Genomic DNA, 23,546 nt, shown 5'->3' on the forward strand with positions numbered 1-23,546 from the left:
TATGGCTAATCTAGGGCCAAACGAAGCCTGCAGTTAGTCCAAACTGTCGCATGAACCGACAGTAGGAAGGCTTTGGACTAAAACCAAGGCCACACGCGCGGGTAAACGCTCACAGCAAGCCGGCACACAGACTCTGATCAGGGACGCTCAGATGCAGCATTTCCACGCTCTGTACAGACAGCAACTATGCAAACCAAAACAATGCGTGCAAAAAAGTGGGAACACATTATATATGAAATATATATTATAATATAAAATAAGTGATGCACATCGAGATCAGTTTATACTGACAGATTTTTGTATTCGTCATTTTTTAAACAGCGGGAAAGTTTTATTTATTTATCGTGAAGTTGCACTGAGGAGTTTCATCTCATGCATCCATACAGGCTGCAAAATGCGTTCACACCGCTCTATAAATAGACCCCAATGCTCTCATTTTATACAAATGGACTTTCCTTGTAGCTGCAGCATTGCTGTCCACATTCTTACACAGCTTCGACCAACATCATCACTAAGCTGACATTTGAACAGGAGCTTAAGGCGCTGACATTTGGGCTCGTGTTGTGATACTATGAAGATAATAAAAAATGAAGCTCTTTCAGTAATGTGTGACTGATGCCACGTGTAAAGACTGAAGAACCGTATAACACCTCTTTAAGAAAGAGCAGTGGGCTTTTTCGGGTCATGATCAGAGGAGAGGGTATTCTGGTGTAAAAGATTTACAGAATGAAGACTGAAGAGATCACCACCCAGTTCCAAATGAAGGAGATATACAAGCATTCAGGTAAGGTCTGCACAACGTTTGATTTAGTGTGACAGTTTTCCTCCCCCCCCCCCCCCCCCCCCCAATTTCCTCTTTGGTGTTCTTGAAGAATCTTCCCTTTTGTTGCCCGCAGATGATCTGGTAAGTAAAAGAGAAAAAGCGAGCCGTGTAAGTTTATTTAATAATAATAATAATAATAATAATAATAATAAAGAAAATCAGCATTCAATTTGTCATTTAAACCCGGAACTACTAATTTGATGTTGGCTGTGACAATTACTGTGGGGTAGGTGCGGGTTTAAAGTAAGCAACTAGTGACATCTGGTGGTCAAAGACAAGACTGCACCATTCAAGACAGATCTCTTAGTTATGATTGTCTTTATAAACTTGGGCTTAATTAGAAATATGCATAATAATATTAATAATAATTTGTTAAGAGGCTCAAATTTCTATTCTAATAATCACACTCCTCTTTAAGTTCTGAAGCTTCTCACTGCTCACCAAAACATTGACTCCTCCAAGCAGAAAACAAGAGCAAACAATTACTTTCAAATCTTTAATATCACAAAATATTCAAATTACGCACAATAACATCAATCTTAGAAAAATTTGTGTTATTTGCAAAAACTCTCAAAACCACATGGTGGGCCAATAAGATAAATTAGACCGACGTGTAAAATAACCTTAAAATCTTAAATATGTGACCGGGATTAAAAACAATCTCTAACATTTCAATTATTCTTTATTTAACCAACACATGCAGAGAAAAACAAAGAAAATGTGTTGGCAAAACCATCTCTGACATGAAAAATGAGTTTTTACATGGTAATGAAATGAACAAACGATCCCATTTGCTCCCTGGATGCAGATGTTATTTCACATTTGAAATTTAAACTTTTCCAAATTACAAAAAAAACAAAATAAACTTACAAAAAAGTACTGCAAGCAGGAGAAAGACAACTTCAAATATTAAATACCAAGCTGTGATGTCACAATCGAGGCAAGAATTCATGCCGCAAAATAAAAAAAAATATATACAAAGCAATAATCTCTGCTCTTCTTGTTGCTCACAAATATTAAAAAATACACTGTTTGGATATTAATGACTTTGTATACTGGTTGTTTAAGTAACTGGATTAATGGCCCAACTACTGAACATCACTGTACCACTGGTCAGAAAACCCTCTAATATTTTCATGCATTTACATAATTTTTCTTCCTTTTTTGTATAAATAGACAACTTTAATAGTTTGAATATGCTGAAATTTTTGTGTGAAAATTCATTGATATATATATTTTTTAGATCTCAGATTTCATGACGTACATTTATTCTTTTTCTTTGCTCACAAACAGCAGCCACTCAGTGGTGTACACGAGGAAAACGGACGCGTTTACTCCTGCTTCCACTGCAGTCTGCAGGGTTTATGGGGACGTGCTGCAGTAGCCTTTTACTGCAAAAAACACCCGAGTTTATTTCATCTTCAACTTATTGACTGCAGCTTGGAAAAACATACTTTGGGGCGGGGGGGGGGGGGGGGGGGTAGATGGGCCTAGAGGTAGTTTAAAGTTTTCAGCGTTAGTCTGGGTAAATGTAGCAACTCAGCTTGTTTGAAGCTATCAAAATCACATTGGTTTCCACCTGTTTAAGCATTTTACTGCTAAAAGGATCGAAAAGAAACAGAAATCGAAATTTGCTACTTTGGTTTTTCCTTTTTCTCTTAATACTTGAAACATAAATCACTTGCAGACCCCAAAAGGCTCTGTAGTAGCAGACTAAGATATCCCAAAATGCTGGTATCCCTAAAGGCTTTGCGACTGTCGCCTATTGCACATTCCCCTCCGAGAACATCCACGACTGCAAGATCAGCTGGTGGAGGAGAGATGACAGCACAAAGAAGGGGAAGGACGTAGACAAAGCAAGGGTAAGGAGACTTGTGGAAAAACCAAAGGTAGCAAAGGAGCTCGTTTCTGAGTCATAAACATATCACCGTCTGTAACATTATAAAAGCAGCTGAGAGGGATAGGTGATTAGTTTGAGTTCTTGGCTGCAAGTGCTTCTTCTCCAAACAATGATAGAAGTTATTCATCTTCACTGGAAGAGAGCTTAAAACTTCCTCAACAAACGCCTGCCAAACACAAAACGCCTGGAATGGCTGCTCAGCATCTTCTTCAGCTTCAAAACGTAGAACGTAAAAAAAACCCCAACAAAACGGGGGGAAAGATTGGTTCTGCTTAAACGCCACATAGCAGGATAGCTCAGGTCCCCAGCACAGAGGCCTTTCTCATCACAAGTAGTCGCAGTATAAGTGTGCTCGTGGTGAGAACACCAAACACGTGACGAGTAAGAGAAGCAGCACCTGTGATTCGTACAGCTGCAAAACTATCTGCCTGAGGGTCAGCGGGTTTGAGGTTCCCAAAGCTCCACTGTGGTTCTGTCCTCCAGAGAAAACAAAACAAAACACCAACAGCTAAACTTTATCCAACCATAAAGTTTGACCACATTCAGAAAGTTCAAAAGGAAAAAACAAACAAAAAAACCCAAAAAAAACAAACAAAACATACATCAAGATTTAACTGGGAAAATTTATCTCATTAGTCTTTCCCACAGTAGTTCTGCTTTTCATAGATTTTGACAAAAGATAGATCCAAAACGAGTATTCAGCATCAGGAACAGATGGTTAGATGGTGCGGTGCATGCTGTAATAACCTTTAGCACACAGACTAGTTTTGAAGGGTTTTTTGGTGAACAGTGTGTTGAAAACCTGTTTGCTCCACTTTTTTTTTTTTTTTTAACTTCTCCATTAATTGTGTGTATCTTTATTGATCCTGATGAGGTCGGAGCACTAAAAGAGTGGTGATGGATGAAGTAGGACTATAGTTTTACGTTGCCAAAGTCCTTGGATAGGCTCTGCAGGTAAGCATCATGAATGGCACCAAGGAAGTCTGGGTCATTCTAGAAAATCAGGGCAGGAAGAAGAAGAAGAAGAAAAAAAGAAACTGTTTAAGTATGTGGATTTTGCAACCGTTAAACAGCATCAATGGTTTAATATAGCTTTCTGCAACCAGAATGGTCGCCCCCGGTTAGAGAGAATGCATGGACAACAACTTCACACATGAGAAAATGAGAAAAAAAAAAGAAAGAGCTAATTTATTTTTTATATACGGTATATAATCCATATTAATATAATTCTACAAGACCATTCATTTTGGGCACACACATGTTTATGTACACAGGAAGCACATTGTTGGTTATTTAGTTCTGGGAAGAACACCTAAGACTTCTGTGGGCGTCTCAGATCTGCCACTGTCTACACACTAAACAATTTTAGACAAGGTCCATTTTTAGTTCCATTGTATGTGTGGAAAAGATATTTAAAGTTATACATAATGTTATAATACAGGGGTAATTAGTACTAGCTTGAACTTTTCTCATGCTATGAAGTGCCGACAGTTTCTTTTATATGCTTTACGCTTCTACTTTACCTTAATGAGGTGTATCAGAGTCTCCTGTAGCTGTGCTTTACTGCAGGGGGCTGCTACAGGTTCTTTAGCTCCTCCAGAGGCTGAGGTGGGCTCAGTGGGTGCAGGAGGGACCATTGACGTTGCTGCCGGTGTCTTATTGAGGGACTGCTGGAAGGCACTGGGGGAAAGCAGCACAGAAACCCCTGATCCTGGAACAGCAAGACTTGGACTCATGGGGACAGCCTGAAAGAGGAAAGAAAAGCAAAAAATGAAATAAGATCAAAAATACTGGATTCAAATTTACCAGAAAAAAAAAAATAGCTGAACTCACAGATATTTGTTTAATCAGATTTGGAGACTGAGAGAAAACATCCACGTCCTTTCCGTGTTGGAGAAGGGGTTTTCCCATAGGCTCTCGGAAGCTGTGGGGTGGGACCAATGTGCTTGGCAGGAAGTTGGGTGCGAGGATGGGTTTGTGGTGGTCTGAATTTACAGAAGGTGCTGCCGGTTTGAGTGTGGCGAGGATGTCCTGACCCATATAGGATGTTTGAGCAGTTGGAGGTCCTGCGGTACCAGGAGGAGCAGCTGAAGGCACTATGAGTGGGGACACTGAGGAGTGTAGCTGAGGGTCTGACCTTTGGATCACTGACTGGAATACAGGACTTGGGTGTAGTGCATATGGAGCAGGGAGCAGACCGGGGGCTTGATTCCTCTGGTTGGAACCAGGGTCTTGGGCTGCATGTTGGTGAATGAGGAGAGTGCTTTGTGGAGGTGGAGCAGGATACGGTTGTTTGTGGACATAGGCAGCGGAGGGGTCACTGGAAACAGTGTTGCTCTGCGTGGGCATGGTTGGTAGAGAGGGGTCCTTAGGGAGAGACGAACCAAAGAGCTCCTCCACTGTGATCTGCTTTACCACGGGGTGAGAGCTCTGCTGGGTAAAGAAACAATTACCTCAAATACAGCGGAGCTCAAAAAAAATAAAAAAAATAAAAAAAATCAAATAACAGAAAACGAATCAAAAACTATTTTGATCATGTATTAATCATTCAGGTTGTTTAATAAGTAAGATTATGAAAGTTTGTTGGAAGCTATACGATTATCATATTTTGACAACATAGTTGGCTGCAAGTTTTGTTTTTGCGTTGCTAATCAGCTGGAGCTTACACTCTGCTGCTCCTGGTGCTATTTTAGCTGTTTAAGCTGTCGTCATCATTGAGCTTTACAAACAGCAAACAGTGTAAGCAGAGGCTTTTTTGGGTAACTATTGGGATTTTAATGCAAAAACAAAAAACTGGCTAATGGGATGAAAAGAAGACTTTTCTGTAAAAATTACAGTCCTTAGACCTGGTAAACATGGAGATGACACAGCTCCACTGCTTGTGATAAATATCTTAGAAATGTATCAGGAAACACAGGCTATAATATATCCAAATATAATAATGGTATATGATTGATTCACAACATGGCCCATTTCCCTTTCCATTTAGTTAACATTGATTGTCCCAAACTGTTCAGTTCATCTTAGCCCCGCATGCAAACCCTGCAGAAAACACAAGCAGCACTCATGGCTGTGACATAAATTGAAGGCACGTATTTGGGTGTCTGTTTGCAATGTTCCTTGCAGCATTCTCTGCTGCCAAATGCTAACTATGTATGGAGTGACAAGGATAAAAACATGCCCTTCTAACTGTCCTCCTCCACACTTTCTATGTGTAGGAGTGACAAGAATGACAAAGCTTTAAACATTTAAAGATACGGTAAACGAAAATTGGAACTCAAATCATTGCTTTGTGTGTGTGTTGTACCTTTTCAGGCTGCGGTGTGATGTGGGGATCTGTAGTGCTGGCAGCTGCTTTTGCTGTCTGTTCAATGGACACATCTGTTTCACCTCCTTGGGACTGCAATTATTGCACAAACATAAAAACATTAGATTATATTGAACTGTTCTCTCTATCTTAAACTGACAACTCCACACCTGAAAAAGGCCCAGGTCATTTACCACTGTAATAACTTATATGGATATTCACACAACTTTGTTTTTGTTGTCAAAATTTCCACAAATTAGGGCTCAAATCCTGTCAAACACTATAGTTATACATCAGGTGATCATACTCGTGTGATAACATAAGTCAGATGTTACGTTAACTGCGTGTTTGCCACCTCACCCTCTGGTATTCTTCCTTGGCTTTGCTGAGCAGCTCCAAGATATCGATGCTGCGGGGTTCTGCGACTCCATTGGTTCTCCCCGGCTCTGCCCTCTCAGGTGACTTTTTCTGGGCATGGTCTGCTTCTTGTTTCACAATCCTGGCACAGAGTTAAAGCATGACATATTGCCTGCACACATAACTGTTGTTTGCTTTGTCAGATATTAAGTACTGATGATGTTGGGGTCAGAGTTAATATACTGAACAACCTTACTTTGTTTTTGTTTTTTAAAGTGAAATTACTCAAATTATACAAACCATGCAACGAAAACCAAAATATGAACTAGACAATCCAGGCCCTTACAAATTGCATCTTTGCTTCACAAGAGCACAATGCTGGGACAAATCAACAGATTTCCTAAGTGGGCCAATCGTTGCACAGCTCATTTGCACCATGATCACGGTTTATTTTGATAATTGTCATTAACCTGCTCGCACCCCGACTCATCCCTATGCCTGACTGGCTGAAAATCAGAAGAAGCAAAGTGCCTGGCTCTTTGTTTTGATCTATTAGTTGAGTTGGGAGCTGGGACTCACCAGCAGAACCACTTTTATTCTGAATTTTATTTGAAATGGGAAAGCAGAAATCCTAAGTTCTGAGATGGAATGCCTCCTCAAGTTGGATTTCTCACTGAGAATAATCAGAAAGCCCCACCAACCCTGACTTTACAATCCAAGATAGTGGCAGTAAGCGTAAACAATAGCAAAACATTAAAACTTCATTTCTACTGTTGGCCTTGGAACGGTTCGCAGCCGAGTGTGAAGCGGTGGGAATGAGAATCAGCACCTCCAAATCTGAGGCCATGGTCCTCAGCCGGAAAAGGGTGGAGTGCCCACTCTGGGTCCGGGACGAGAACCTGCTCCAAGTGGAGGAGTTTAAGTATCTCAGGGTCTTGTTCACAAGTGATAGGAGAAGGGAGCGGGAGATCGACAGATGGATTGGTGCAGCGGCTGCAGTGATGCGGACGCTGTACCGTCTGTTGTGGTGAAGAGGGAGCTGAGTGTAAAAGCGAAGCTCTCAATTTACCGGTCGATCTACGTCCCTACCCTCACCTATGGCCACGAGCTGTGGGGAGTGACTGAAAGAACGAGATCGCGGATACAAGCGGCAGAAATGGGCTTCCTCCGAAGGGTGGCTGGCCTCTCCCTTAGAGATAGGGTGAGAAGTTCGGCCATTCGGGAGGGGCTCAGTGTAGAGCCGCTGCTCCTCCACATCGAAAGGAGCCAGTTGAGGTGGTTCGGGCATCTGTGAAGGATGCCTCCTGGGCGAGGTTTTCCGGGCATGTCCCACTGGGAGGAGGCCCAGAGGCAGACCCAGGATACGCTGGAGAGATTATATCTCTCGGCTGGCCTGGGAACGCCTTGGTGTTCCCCCAGATAAGCTGGAGGAGGTGGCTGGGGAGAGGGAGGTCTGGGCTTCTCTGCTTGGGCAGCTGCCCCCGCGACCCGGCCCCGGATAAGCGGAAGAAAATGGATGGATGGATACTACTGTTGCGTATGTGTGACCTGCTAAATAAGCCGTACATTATATTGCTAGTGATGAATGAAAAGCTCTACAATGCTCCCGAGCAAAACAAAGTCTGTTTTTCCTCGATTTTTTTCACTTTACTGCACCGTAGTCAACTTGGGAGTGACGTGATTGCTCCTTTTACCTTGCAAGATGGAGATGGCAGTCTTACTTTTAAGGTGGAGCCTGAATCTTACATCCCGCTGCATGGTTGGTTCATGGTCTGATTTGCTTTTCATGGGGCTCCTATATTTTTGTTTAATTTGAATTATTCTGTATTAAAAACTCCTTACACTGCATCAACTTTATGGCATCTTATATGTGGAGTTGTTCAAACCCTGCATTTAGTGAACATAACAGACCTCCACATTTCCAGAAAGTACACATTGTAATTCAATTTGGAAATACAAATCAAACTTGATAAGTGGAAAAAACAGACAAACGTAAAGCCTTGCCCAATTTCATCCACTTCCTCCATCAAATGTCTGGCTACTTACTTGACCATGAGCTGAGCGATGCGTTGACAATCCTTCTTGTCATAGAACCAAATACTATAGATACCCACTGTTAAAAACACAGATACAAATAATGCATTTAATAACACTGACAGCAGACACCAGTTTATACAAAACTCTTTAAAACAAACCCGACCCTTCATAAATACAGCTAAAGGAACTATATGATTTTTAAGTCTTTTTAAGATTATTAATTTAGTCAGCTTTGTGACTTAACATAATTGAGCCATCCAAGAAAACACTGAAAACAACACTAAATGAGCACTGTACATGACTGCACATTAGTGGACCTTAGGATCAATGAGAATCTGACAGTCCAAAGCAGTGAAGTTACAAAACAATCAAACACAAAAAGGAGAAGTTCATCTGTGGAGAGCTAACACAGCATTCACCGACACCAAACGGAAAACAAGCAAACTGCACATTTGCAGTTTCTGATGAAAAACAATAATTTTATATGAAGCTGCTCATGCTTTGTGTGTGTCTATGTGATGAAACACTGGTGTATTCAAGTTCCCTCTAAAGCCTGAGGTAACCTAGCAACCCAAGTGCTTGCCTCCCTGGAGCATCCCCTGCTACCAACGGGAACACAAAGTGTTGTAAACAGGTGTATGCACAAGTCCAAGTACACACCCCAGCAACAGACATCTGAAACTTTGAGCGCACGCATCAGCCTGCAGAAGAGATTTCAAACACACCTGGAGCAGCATTAACATCCCTCTGAAGAATCCATCCTCTCCGTGTTCGACTCTATGCTCGTCAAACAATCATCTTTCAGCAATATCAGCCTTCATTATTTTTAATTGGAGAGAGGAGTCTCAGGAGCATCATCTACATCCTGCTCTCACTTTCTCTCACAAACCTGAACTCTACCTAGAGAGCAATCACAAACAGCAAAACAGACTTCAGGCAGAGAACAAACAAAGGCTCCTCAGCCCGTAACTTATCTTACTGAAAAGCTCAAATGGGCAGTGCAAACCTTCGTGTGGAACAAATGATCAAAAACCGTTTACTCTGACCCGCCTTACAGTGACCATCAGCTGTCAGACGAGCATCTTCACAGCCTGAGGAACACCTTCAACCACTTTATCTGCCCGCAACCTAACACACTTTGAGGAATTAAAATGAAAACAGCAGCAGTCGCACTCCTGTGAAGCACCTGGAAAAGCTTCTGACTTGGATATCAACAAAAACATTACATCATGTCTTCCATACCAGGCAGGCTGATAGGCAAGCCGAGTCCTAAAGGGGAGCAGTCCACTCTGACGCTGAGCCTGGCCATGTTATTTTTTCTCATTAGCAAACAAATGGGAAAACAATCCAACTCCTTGTTCATTGCCTTAATGAAACTTCTGTTCAGACTTTTGATAGATTACCTCGGTGGGAGCACTGTCAGTTACTTTCTGAGGATTTGAGGATTTATTTCCAGCCTTTTCATCTGATACTACTCCCTGCTGAACTCATAACGCTAAACGATTTCACTGGAATAAGCCTTCAGGAAAAAACGCAGCAGGCATAAAAATATTTATATAATAGAAGCCTAATTCACCCCTTAGAGCCAAAAGTTTTTTTGTTTGTTGGTCCAATACAGAATGAAAACTGTGGCCACACAAAGCTGAATACTGTGTGGTTTGACAGACCAGTCTGAGGCCATGAATGACAAGGTCTTCCTCCTTGATTCTCCAAGATACAAGAAGGACTTCAAGCAAAAGGGAGAAGAGCTGTTCCAGAGAACACTGGGAAAGTGTCTGTCCAGCATTTTCAAAGGTACTAATGTGTTCTGGCATTATTGCTTTTGAGCAGGAAAAATGAAATAAAACCAATACAGCAAACAAACTTAACACAAAATCTATATGTAGAGAAACGCAGAAATTCTTTGAATACAACATTTTTCATTTTTTTCTAAAGTTCATGAATTAAAAACTAAGAGTGCGGTAACATTTAGATAAAGGTTAAAAGTTTACTGACTGTTTGGATATTTACTTTTTTCAGTTAATTTGTGATTTTTCTTGCCCAAATTATCATCTCTTTTTGTCTAAAGCGGAGCCTTTCAAAGCTATGGTAAATGTTTCTCTTCGACACTACCTTTTGTGATACAGCGCTATATTATGGGAGAAACATTGTACTAGAGAAATATTATGTAGCTGAGAAACATTGGCTGATATTCTGGGATGGTGGTCTTTTTTTGTTCCCTCAAACTTTGAGAAGCTGTGAAGTACTGCAGCACATCTGATTTCAGTCCAAGCATACACAGAAATATGAATCTCCTGCACATGACATCTGCAGTTTCTGTGTAACTGGACAACAAAACACTCACAGTTGCCATTTCTGTAGAGCAAGAATGGATCCTGTAGCTGAAACTCCAGGTCTTTATTGATTGGCTCTACAAGGTTCTCCGTGCTCAGTCGATTCATGATGGTGAAGCCATGGTGAGGGGAAGCAGACCTTTCAGGGACAAAAAACATAAAACATCACCTCACTGATATGACATATCTCTGTGTCGATTAGTTTAGTCATCCATGAATGATTTTTTTATGACAAAGAATTAACACATTTAGAAAAAAAAAGTTCACTGATTTTCAGATTAGTTTGGCCTCTTCATCCCATTTTTCAAACCCTGGCTGCTGCTCTCTGGCCATGTGGTATGTGGTCGCCTAAACTGGCACAGATCTCATTGTCTTTGATCACTACCCAGTGCTCCTGATAATGGCTGAAGGTAGGGATGTAAGATTGAAAGTTTCCCTTTAGGACTCTGCTCTTTCTTTACCACTGCTGATCTGTAAACCATCTGCATCGCTGCAGATGTGGCCCCGATCAGTCCGTCAATTTCACGCTCCCCTCAATTGTGTACAAGATCCAAATAGCAAATAATCCCTTACATGGAGGGAGCACTCCACCCTTTTCTAGCTGAGAACTATGGCCTCAGGCTTGGAGGTAGGTTGGAGGATTCTCAGATATTGTAAATGAGAATTTCTGAGAATTACATAATTCTCAATTTTGTGAAAAATATTCATATTAATCAATAACCAATTAAATCGGTTGCTAACATTTCGTTATTTTCAAATGAATATATGAACAGCCCTCAAAACAACGATGCGCGTTAAAGCTGTTTATCAAACAAGTCTTTACACTTCAAGTGGAATTAATTACTAAAACTTTTACTTATTATTTTCCTGTTTAAACAGGGTGTGATTTTCGTTCTGTGAGCGGACAAAAATCACATGCAATCTAATTCGTGTTTGTTTACAAAGACTGAGGCCTGCACACATGCGTAGAACACGTCAAATGACAGCGCGTGAAACGTAAGAACAGGTAAACAAGTCCTCGCGGTCAACGCGTTACATTCCTATAAAAGCCTCACGTGCTTACCTTGTATAAACAAACAGGGTGCCCTCGATTTCAGTCTTCTCCTGTAAAATAAAAAGTGAAGGTGTGAGTAAGAAACGATAAACATGCTGAATAATAGCAAAGGACGCTGTTAGCACAACTATAGCTAGCGGATAAAAGATTACGCTTATTGGTATTTAAAAAATAAATAAATAAATTTTTTTCAAAATGACAGTGGTGGCGAAACACAACGTGTGTAAGCATTACCTGGATAAAGTTCACTTCCGCAAATATTATCAAATTTCTTTGTATTTTTGTGTTTATACAGAACAGCTAGCATGCTAAGTCAAATAGCTTTGACGGCTTTCCGCAAAGTCACGTTACTTACAAACTTACCCACTCATTCGCCTTGGAGTTGAAGTTATATAGAGCCACCTGGCCGGTAACATCGAGCAATTTGTTTATGTATGGATCTTGCCTCTGTAGAGCAGCTAAGCTCATCATATGTCCAGCATTTACGGTCTCCATTTTGGATATGATTGTTGCTCCCACACGGACGGAATTCAGCAGACACATATAACTTCCGCTGTCCCCGGAAACCACGGCTCTTTAAAAAAGTTTCCGAGGCACTGATTTTTTCCGCATATTAATCCGAACTGTAATTGTGGTCAGTCGCATTTAGCTAGAGCTAGAGAGTGCTTAAATACAAAATGTTTCTAGGAAAAAAACTCTGGTGACTCTTTTGAGCTTCAAAGTCGATCAAATAATAATAATAATAATAATTTATGATAATAATAATAACTTATAATAATCGTGGCATGATTAGATATTTACGATAGGATATAATTTCCAAATAGTAAAACCTATTTGAGGAAAACCAGTTAAAGAAAAACGATATTTATGGCTGTGTGTTTTAATTCGAAACCTCTGTGACACTTTACGTCTACTTTAGTTTATGTTCTTTATTTGAAATCGCACTCATCTGTAGTCACGTTAAATCCTAACTTTGCTCGAAATGGCAGACTGATAGTGAAAAGTTAAAACGCCCCTGTGTCCTGGCGTGACCTTTTTGTGCTTATTGTAATTATTTGGACATAATACTTTAAACCCATTGCGTGCATAGTGGGATTGTGCAGGATTGCTGTCCGGACCGAGCTGCATCTGCCTCCCTCACCTGCAGTTTATGGAACAGTGGAGCAGGATTATAATCTGAGGATTACGCGCCACCGTGAAACTTTATCCCGCAGGCTCAGGTAATCCAATCACGGGTAACCTTCCAGCACCGCTCTAACAACCCATTTCCTCTCGAATCTTCGCGGAGAGAGGACAGAAAAAAGCGCAATGAGGCCCCCGAGAAGAGCCAGGTGATCTAATGCCGTTAATCATAAGGGCAAGACCCCTGCGGGGTAAGTCCGAGCGTTTAACTCTTCATATGGATAGGATAAGATAGGGACATGGTATTCATCCTCAAATACAGAAATTTCCCTCTTAAGGGAAAGTATAGTTGTCACCATTTGTTTCTAGCAGATTTATCACTGTTCCGACTGGTTTCTTTTGTGCAGTCACGTGTCTCATGACCTTCTTACAGCACTTAACCGAATCGTAAAGGATAAACAGATTCGGAGGTTTTGAAACCCGTGGATAGTTTTAAAGCAGGTACACGGCTGTACTTTAAACGACCTTTAATTGCAGCCTTGCAGCAGTTTTTAATTTAGGATCATACAATTTAATATAGTGAGATAGATATACATTTCTCCCTGTCTTCGTTGCTCTCTGATGTCATCGCACGACTTAATTCTCCAGTCAGATGATTTGTTTTTAGAGGGTTTTTTTTAAAGCAGCATCTGGCGTCTAGAGTTAAAAACATTTAAATGTTTACGTTGAGATGATCTCATTCGCTCTTTGCAAGTTTCCCAATAGGAAGCAACAGGTGCATTTCCAGTTGGTGGGCGCGCGTGATTTCAGCACAGTGGAGCCCACGCGATTGCTCCAACTTGTGTCAGTCCGTCCCCAGCCACAGAGAGGATAATTGACAGCACTGGATTGACTACCCCTGCCAGCGCGTCCTCTCGGATACGCCGTGAATCTGCAGGCAGGCACCCGGATGTGGCGAAAATGTTTGGCGCTCCTCTCAGGGTCTGCGCTCGGAAAACATTTTATGATTCAGGTTAAAGGCTCTGTTCAGGTTTCGCGCCTTCGACACCTTCGAACGGTTTTTCCAACGATGAGTTGGATTTAAAACGGATCTTTTCGATGTGGATTCGAGGATGCAAGAAGCAGATGAACAGTCTGAAGGTAAAAAAAACAAAACCTAAAACGTGCGTGTGGAAGCGCAGGAGGAGAGTTGGAGCGCAGCAGAGAGAGAGGGAGAGGGGGCGAGAGCGCTCGTTTGGTTTATTCTCTGGATGTCTGATTAATCCGTGTGATTATATGCTCTGAGTCGTGGCTGCTGCTGACATGTTTTTTCCCCTCCTCAACTTATTCCAGTGCAGGGATTGTGTATTAACACTGTAAGCGCTTGTAGGCTACATTATTGTGATAACATCAGTAATCAGATCCACTGGGAAGCGAGTTGAGGCTAGTTCTCCGAAAAATGGTTGACTATAACAGTCATTCTGAAACCATGTGACAGGATGCTTTGAATATATTCGCTCTGCAGAACAAGCTGCGAGACCCTAAATGAACTTTTTAAAAGTAAATTCCTTCTCTTCTAAGTTTTTCTTTTAGAGTTTAGAAGCTGTCCAAACAAAAGCAGCAAAACTCGACCACAGCAACAGTCAACAGCTGTTTTGCAGCATCTTGTGACAGATGTGCGACATCCAGCAGAAGCGCTGGGTTAATTCCTTTTACATGTCGGACAGGCTGTGACTATTATTAACTAGCAGCGTGCACTTGTTCTGCTGCACCTGTGGCGGTGGTGTATCGCTGTACGAGGATGGGTGGTGCTGAAATGTTTTGAATGCACCTCTCACCTGCGATCGCGCTGACATCAAGCGCAATTAAAGTGAAGTGACGTTTTGGATAGACTTCCCCGCATAATAAACTATCATGTTTTAACTATGAGCGTCGAGTCATCGTGACTATGATTTTGCACAGACGAACACAGAATATTGATGAAAAGTAATAAAATTAAGGCGCTTGCCTGAAATCTGATAAAGGAACCAACTTTGTCTAATCATTACCTTTTAAAAGAAAAGCTTTATTCTTCTCAGATTTTGTGCCTCTCTCTCATATTGCACATGACCCACACAAATCGATTCCTCATTTCTTTTTTCTTTCTTTCTTTTTCTTTATGTGCTTAGTTGTGTGTTGGAGCTGTTTTTGCTGGATGACACGGCCAGTCTATAGCTGACAACACTCCCCGATGTGACTGTGCTATAGAGTTGCAGTGTGCGACTGTGTCAAGGGCACTGACTTTTTAGCTCATGGTCTGCATTGATTTTAATGACTCTCTCTGTCTCTCCCATTCATGCAGGCTGTTCTGCTTTCTCTTTCTATAGCTGTCTTTTCTGGGCTCCTTTCAAGCCCGTCATCACCATAATTATAATCACCATAATCACCTCTTCTTCTTATTTTTCTGCCCATTTTATCTCTGGATGGGTTCTTAAAGGACAGTTAATTGCATATTAAGCAAGTAAATGTACAAGGCAAGTTTAAATGTGAAGTAGTGATAATGTTGTCGACATTATATATGTATGTCCACTGCCATTAGGCTCCCAATAGAGTTTTGCAAAAAGCTGAATTGAAATTCTAGCGGTTATCTTCAGTCTCCTCATTCATTGGGAAAGCATAGTGGTGTCCTTGTTTGAAAAGCACTTTAAAGACTGATTTTTAAGACCAAGACCAAGACTATGGGTATTATTTATGAGTCCTATAATGACAATTTTATTTAAAAGTAATCTCATTTTATTGTCACAGCAGGTTGTGGATTACACCTTTATGTGACCAGCTGATCTTTTTTGTAGACTTCCATCCCTTTGCCAACAGTGAAAATGCAAAGTGCTTTTTGATGGGCAAAAAATACAACATCCATGCTAATAACATGGCTGAAGGGTATTTTTCCCATCGCTTGTTCACTCTTATACTTTGAATTTATCAGCCATTATAAATGTCTCTGCCAATATATGGACTAATAGCTGAAATAGCCAATATATCAGAAACATATTGGCACAAATTGTATTTATAATTTTCTAAAAAAATTTAATGTTCCCCACATCCATCCCTAAGATTACGGGTACAAGACAGAAAAAACCCCAATTTGATATAATAACATAAACAGTATACATAATAGGGATGGGGGGACTCGTTCTCCTTAACTCACCATCAGTTCATGAGTGTGCCATTATTATGTACATTAACAAGACAAAAACAGCAGCATTATGATAGCCATTCAGTGAAAGGCAGCCAGGTGGTTCTGAATCTTTCCAGAGAGTTGGCTCTACTGTACCTCAGTTTTTATAACACAGCATAGAAAGCATTTCTCTAACCCAGATTTTAAAGAATGGAGTCTTGTCTTTTTGACAATCAAGAAAATACATCTGTGAGATGTTAAAGGAGCAAACACAATTGTCTTTGCTGGTGCTGCGGAAATCGTGACCTCCAAAGGCAGGAGAGCCACAAGATGGAGATGCCACTGTGTTTTGTCTACACAAGAATGTCAGGGCCTCAAAAAATATTCTTCCGAAAACTGTTCAATGATTGGCTGTGGCAAAACATGCGAGCTGGAGTGGCTGGTTCTTGATGGAAGTGTAAACACGTTGAGCTAATATTAGGATATATTTCTGCAAGCTTATCATTTGAATAGTGTAGATTAAGAACACATTTTAGGCAATTTTTCTAGAGCCTTTGTTTTGCTCCATGAGCATAGATGAATACTCTGAATGTTAGTGTAGATTTTGGATATGTTACTTTTTGCATAGGGATTCAAAGTGAGTATATCATCTGTATTATTACTAGCTGGCAGATATGAGCCTGAAATTGTAAAAATGTGGAAAGGATTTTGGAATGTTGCAGCTTTTCTGCAATGCCTCCAATGACACACATGTTCAGGTGTTTTTGTTTATAACTTCAATCTCAAAATATTATCCCTGTTTCCCACTCTCTCTCTCCAGGGGCACAGTATGCCAGCAACAGAAGGACCACTACCCCAACTGACACCTCAGCTCCCTGGTCAGAAAGAAACACCCATCTGCACCAGCTCCATCCATCACAGTCCCTTCATCCTCCAGCTAGCACCGGCAAGCCCGTCGGCTCCGCTCATGGCCTCCTCGGGCCCAACAACTCCATTCAGGGTCCCGGTGGAGCTGCACCCGGAGTCAGCCCGGTCCTCGCTTGGCATGCCGCCATTAGCGCAGCCCGGCAAGCGCAGGGCGATCCTGAAAAGCCCAATATAAGTTCACGTCCCCCAGTTTGTACCACTTCTACGCCAGCTCCTGTGGGCTCACTGGCACAGAAGAAGAGGCAGCAGTATGCCAAAAGCAAAAAGCAGGGAGGATCCACCAGCGGCAGACCGCCCAGAGCCCTTTTCTGCCTCACCCTCAACAATCCGATCCGCAGAGCCTGCATCAGTCTGGTGGAGTGGAAGTATCTTTTAGCTCAGGGACCAGCAGGCGTCTGGGTGTCTCAGTGCATTTGGTGTCTTTGTGTGGATGGATTGTGTCACAGAGCAGCGAGTGAATGAAAGTATAAATGAATCTGTCAGTGAGATAAATAACTCAGTTTCATGATCTGAAATTGGATGCTGATTCCAAATTCTGAACTTGTAATTAGAAGGGAGGGTCCATGGAGACGAGTCATTAGCTAAACTGCTAGTTGGGGGATGGATTAGAAAAACAACGGTTATATGCAAGTTTCGGTGAAATAAGGACATTTTATCATTAGCTACATTTCTATAACTTTTTAAAAATGTGCATATACCCCCCCCCAAAAAAAAATCAAAAAACTGTTAACAGGATAATGACAGTTATCTTAATCTATTAGTACGATATAAAATACTTTTAGTGGTCTTACTTACCGTGTTCCTTAACCACCTCCTTTCAGGCCCTTTGATATCTTTATACTGCTGTCTATTTTTGCCAACTGTGTGGCCTTAGCCATCTACATCCCCTTTCCTGGAGACGACTCCAACTCTACCAACCAAGAACTGGTGAGTAGTAACAAGGATGTTATTCATGTAATCGTGTGTTAACCCTTTCAGTTTATGTATGCCTGTTTGTGGTCAGCTGGGTGTACTGTGGGACGGTGCAGGACTTCAAAGGCTTGGTTAGGTGTCATGTTACACATTTGGATGATTTTGTTGTTGTTTGTAGTAGAGCAGGGCGATATGATCAAAAATATTTATCACGATATACATTTGAAAATTTGTGATAACAATATAACCGAGGATATAACTGACACTAGACAAAATACTTTACAACTCCACAACTTTATTAGTGCAAAAAACAAGCAAACCCATCAATGTATTTTCTAAACAAGCAGCTTTTATGTGCATTAAAGTTATATAAAAATTTAACAGTGCAAATGCAAATTCCTTGCTGACAGTTTAACCAAAAGGCATTTCCAGTGGAAATTGGCCGACATGTCCTCAGCATAACCATGTATAATATCCACAAAACTTAAAAAGAGGTTATACACACACAACACGGTAATATTATGTTGAAGCGCAGTACGTATCACTCCGCGAGGTTCCTGCCTACGATAGCCGTAATGCTCCGAAAATCAATCAAGCGGTGCGGCCTTGTAGCTTAGCAAAGTCATACTGAAACATTTGACAGATTTTCAAGCGACGTGTACCACATAAAATCATTTCAAGGTCAGTAAACACAACCAGAATTCATACATAAAGCACACGGGATTATAAGGGGCACTGTTGATTTTCAGGAAAATCAAAGGATTGATTTTAAGTGTGCCGTATTTTCCAAAAAAACACAGTAATAACGACAGCCCGCTTGCATGCTCTACCAAAAATAGTGCTTTGTTGTATATCTGACGGACGAAAGCTAAACCAGTTCCACACCACTGAAGTTGCAGCATTTTTACAAACCAATTCTGGTTCATCCGTTTCATTCAACGATCCGCTTTCGCCCTTCTCATTTTCCGTCGCCGCCATGCTTTTTCCGCCGTGTGCATATGAAAACAAAGGCACTGCGCATGCGCGTTTTACCCATATTCTACCGCGATATTTCATTTTCTTATCGTTGCCCAACATTATACCGGTATTACCGTGAACAGTAGGATATGGCCCAGCCCTAGTTCGTAGTCTTACTTAAAGTCTAATGTGAAGCCATTTTAATAATGAATGTGAGGGGGCATACATGCACTTTGCAGCTTTTTATAACCTTTATTGTGGAAGATTGATGCTTTGAATTTAAATTGAAGCCATGCACATAGAAAAGTCTGAAATTAGGTATTTAGGTAGATTTTTAGTTTATTTGGAGAACATGCAGTGCAAACATTCAGAGCGGGCTCCTGTACAGCTCTGATGCAGGAGCTGCCTGAGTTGGGTTGAAATGAATTGTTTTTCTCTGCTTAAAACAAAAGGAACACATCATTTGGGGCCTCACATGCTAAAAAACAGCTTGACTAGTATTTGAGGGGTACAGTTCACTTCAGAATCAAATAAACATATGTTGTATGTGGCCATTGATGTTATTTAGATTGTTTTGTGTATACTGCTCAGTTTGGGAGATGTTGACTGTAGAGATGCTTGCAGCCTCTTGAATATAACAGAACTAAGTGGCACTTGCTTTGTGGTGCTCAAAGTGCCAAAAATGAATTTGATTAGTTATTTTTCGAGAGTTCAATTTTTTTAATGCTAAACAGCAATAACAGGTGATACTCTTGTGGTTTCATTTTTCGTGTCTTTTTATACTTTGCTTTGCCATGTGTGCGTTTGCAGATGCTGAATGCACACCATGCATCATGCTGTTAGCTGATTCCACTTCCACTATTGTCATCGGCCACATAAAAACACACAATGGCTATACACTTTTGCATGAGATTGATGTGCTGGACGTGCGAGTTTCGTCAGAGGGCTTTCCCGGCAATATTTGAATAGATGTGTTGGGTTTCATTGTTTTGTTGGCACACAAACAAACACTGGTGCGTGCATTTATGAAAGCATAAATGAACTGCACACACATGCACACACCCACCCACTGGGTCATCCCTCTGCGTGTCACACAGCAGCTCCCAAGAGGAGCACTGAGGTGAAAAGACAGAGACGGAGTTTGACATAGAAACCAGTTTGTTTTGTTGACTCCATAATTACAGTGTTGTCTGGCAGCATCAAAGCACAAACAGAATAATAGTTATTACTTTACAATGCAAGAAAACTATTTTAGATCAGATCTTAGAAATATCATCGTTTTTACGTGTATAGCACCAGTTTAATGTTTTTTTTATTAAGATCATTTTTGAGAAAATAGAAAATTGATTTTTTGCACATGTGATTAAATCTATCTGATGAGTTGATTTGTAGGTTTTGTGTACATTCACACAAACTGTATGCGAAGTGAATAAACTGTGTTTGTGTTTTACTGTTGTCTGGTTTACCGTTGAATGTCCAGCAGATTGTAATTCTCATCATAGACATGAGTCTAAAAAGTTTCACCGTCAACAACAACATTAACAATGACTCTGTTGGATTTGTGTCTCATGTGAGCGTGTCAGCGAGCCAGCATTAACAACAGCACGGCGCTGAAACGAAACCATCCAACTCGCATTTTATCCATTTTGTTATTTACACCTGTGCTTTTCCTGCCGTCACATGTCAGAGTGCCTTCGGTAATAAATGGCTTTTTGTTCAGAACAGACTGATGAAATGTGAATCTTGACCCTCTCGTTATGGTGTTCATAGTGTTAGCGCAGGCAAACACTTGAAATGGATAAATAGTCTGGCTTCTTGTTACAGAGAACAATGATGATATTTGACCGCTTTCAGCAGAAAATATTTAAGTGAAGGTAAAATGCAGGGTGGACGGATGCTGGTGTATTGCACTGCATCTCTTAAAGCATCTGAAGTGAAGTGAAATTTATTTCGGTCAACAACACAGATTATCATTTTACATAAAAGTACTCCATCATACAATAATCAAAAAAGGAATAGGCTGAAGCCTTGTGGCTTATAATTATCATATCCTTTACCCCATAGGAATAATCAAATCCTTAACCAAGAAAATAAATAGCATTGATAAATCAGTTATATAACAGTTTGAAAAGAAATCAATGATAAATCAAGAAATTAAATCAACACAAAGTTATTCATCAAACCAAATTTCCGAAACCTTGAATGATACAAATTTTTAAATTCTTCCTGAAAAATGACAAAGAGAAACACATCTTCAGTTCATCATTAAGTCGATTCCATAATTTCACTCCCAAAACTGACACACAACATACTTAACATCAGCATCTGCAAAGTTCCGGCCCACCCTTATAAGTAGAATAAATATCTGTTGGTTTGTTGAGAGCTAACTGAACACACAGCATGTCATTAAAACTGATAATATAATAATAATAGTATTCAATAACAATTTGCACATTGCTACCTGCTTTTATATTTCTGCATTATTCAGTGATAGAGAAAACCTTTTAGGAGGGTTTTCAAACTGTGTATCCTTCAAACTTTAAGTAAAATGAGCTTACTTACAGCTAACTGCTGACTAGTACTTATAAACACTTTTAAAAAATACATTAAAGCTGCATGCAATGTTTCTGTGTCTTTAAAGACTCAGTGTTTATTATTAGTGCTATAAATGTATAAATTATTCACTGCAACAATAATAAATAGAAACTTATAGAAAGTTATTGATTGTAATGCACTGCATTAAATTTTTAAAAATGTGTTTATGCTAGAACTATGTAAACTAAACTCATAATGAATTGTCTTAGTGACATGCACAATCTTAAATACTAGACTCTGCATCACTAATTTTGTTTTGATATCTGCCAAATTGTCAATCTAGAATCACAACTCTGAGGCTGCCATCAGTGGTTTTTATCTGTTGTCTCCTTGTACTGAAGTCACTGGTTACAAAACTCTGGCTTTTAAATATAAAAAATAATCATCATCCAGCTTAGAAGTTAAGTGGACTGATGAAAATGACAGAATGAAGTGACAGAAATCAGAAGCTTGTCCTTTCTTGTTTGTGCCCTTGTGAAAGTGCACACGTTATTCCTATTGATCCCCAATTGTCTCTTGAAGAAGGACATTTAACCTTCTGTCCTCCAACTTTACCCAAAATCTTCATGTCAGTGTGAATCTGATTGAAACAGCAGATGACCGGGCTTGTCACTGTGGCTATTCTCACTCTGTCTGACTTGTTCTGATGTGATAAACCTCAGGCATCTACATGTTCAAGGAAGTCTAAATATATTCAAGTTCAACCTCTCGTGTAAATGGCTCACAGAATTTTATACATTTATGTTTAGATGAAACAGGACTGGGCTGAGAAAAGACTGAAGGAAACTAACGGACAAAATGAGATACGTGCTGATTTAACTTGTGTGTTTGTGCAGTTTATGCCGCACTTTATTGCCAAAGGAGCAAGAATACATTTTCTCTCATAACTTTAACCTGCAGTGTCCTCAGAGGACTTTGTCATGTGCTCCAAACATTTATTTATTTCTTTTTCCGAGGCTGGCAAGGGACCTTCTTAGCATCATAGGGAATTGTGTGCATGCGTGGATGTGTTTGTGTGTGAGTGACTGAGAGACAGACACAGAAAAACGTAACATTTTCCATCAACAGATGGGGATTATTCACGCTGCCCAAGTCTCCGCTCGTCCTCACTGCACAATGTACAGTATGTGTGAGGAGGAGAGAAAAAAAAGTATTATCTTTTTGCAACTGTGCTCTGTCAAAGTGAATTTCAGAGTCGCATCACATAACGATTTCTCCTCTTAAAAGGAAACACTTTAAAAAAAAAACCCGGAATTTTTATGTATTTCTTGTTTTGCAATAATTTAAAATGTGGTTAAAATATTTTTATCTGGTTACCTCCAATTCATTGTGTTTTGATGCTTATTGGCTATTGGTTACTGATCTTCAGAAATGATCAATACAATTAGAGCCTGATCAATATTTAAGACCGACATCAACATGATCAGGAAAAAAATATTTTAACTTTTTTGGCTTTTTTTTTTTCAGACTCATGAAACAGAAACAGATTTCCATCTCATTTGTTATGTGTAGTTATTTATATACACGTTTGCGCTCATCTCGCCTCTGCTCGGATCAGCGGGTTGTTTGTGGCATTCCAAACGTGTTGCCAACAGGAAAGTTGAAGGAAAGAATTCCCTCTGACAAACTTCACCTTAATTTATTGTTATTGTTAGAATGCTGATACCAATAAATCAACAACTAGCTAATACTGGCCGAGCAATAAATCAGTTGGGCACAAAATGATCATTCTCTTGGTTGTGTCATCTAAACCATTATTTTCCATAATTTGACAGAGAAAATAACTAAAAAATGGCAGATTTAAGAATCTGGAAGCTGTTATGTTAAAAAAAAAACGATAGACTTTGTATTTTTCTTTGCACCTTCTGTTGCTTAAAACTGGACAATGAAAGCACCGAGAGTGAAACAAAGCAGTGAACTGAACGTTATTGACTTTGTAATCCTGTGTGTAAAATGCAGTTGTTTTTGGTTCAGCGGGGGATTACAGCTGCTTTAATATGTTACTGTATTATTTTCTTTATTGATCTTGTAGCTGATTGAGGTCGATTACACTTAGAGTGCTGGGATGTTCGCAGCACAGCAATAC

The 23,546-nt window shown here is 40.2% G+C and overlaps 2 protein-coding genes across 10 annotated transcripts in view; one reads left to right on the forward strand and one right to left on the reverse strand.

Annotated features, from left to right (window-relative positions):
• Positions 1-1,487: 1,487 nt before the first annotated feature.
• dcp1a (decapping mRNA 1A) lies at positions 1,488-12,372 on the reverse strand. Of its 2 annotated transcripts, none has more exons than XM_082519319.1 (9): positions 12,175-12,372; positions 11,821-11,861; positions 10,769-10,896; positions 8,434-8,500; positions 6,391-6,529; positions 6,031-6,123; positions 4,557-5,153; positions 4,247-4,468; positions 1,488-3,716 (listed from the first exon to the last, which is right to left on the reverse strand). In XM_082519319.1, exons 1-9 carry the CDS (start codon positions 12,352-12,354, stop codon positions 3,636-3,638), a joined length of 1,548 nt encoding a protein of 515 aa, XP_082375445.1. In that variant the 5' UTR covers positions 12,355-12,372; the 3' UTR covers positions 1,488-3,635. The 2 variants fall into 2 exon arrangements, with proteins under 2 accessions (XP_082375445.1, XP_082375444.1); XM_082519318.1 differs by having other exon boundaries at positions 4,557-5,156.
• A 474-nt stretch (positions 12,373-12,846) lies between these two features.
• The window catches only part of cacna1db (calcium channel, voltage-dependent, L type, alpha 1D subunit, b), a 92,266-nt gene continuing 81,566 nt past the window's right edge, over positions 12,847-23,546 (forward strand). For 7 of the 8 annotated variants that reach the window (XM_082519627.1, XM_082519628.1, XM_082519630.1 and 4 more), the window contains exons 1-3: positions 12,847-13,184; positions 16,890-17,361; positions 17,818-17,923. In XM_082519627.1, coding sequence (XP_082375753.1) covers positions 13,151-13,184; positions 16,890-17,361; positions 17,818-17,923 — 612 coding nt within the window. In that variant the 5' untranslated portion in view covers positions 12,847-13,150. The remainder of the gene's footprint in view (positions 13,185-16,889; positions 17,362-17,817; positions 17,924-23,546) is intronic. The other variant, XM_082519633.1, reaches the window with a different exon arrangement.

The sequence above is a fragment of the Aulonocara stuartgranti genome (genome assembly GCF_965226115.1).
Source record: "Aulonocara stuartgranti genome assembly, chromosome: 20".
NCBI lineage: Eukaryota > Metazoa > Chordata > Actinopteri > Cichliformes > Cichlidae > Aulonocara > Aulonocara stuartgranti.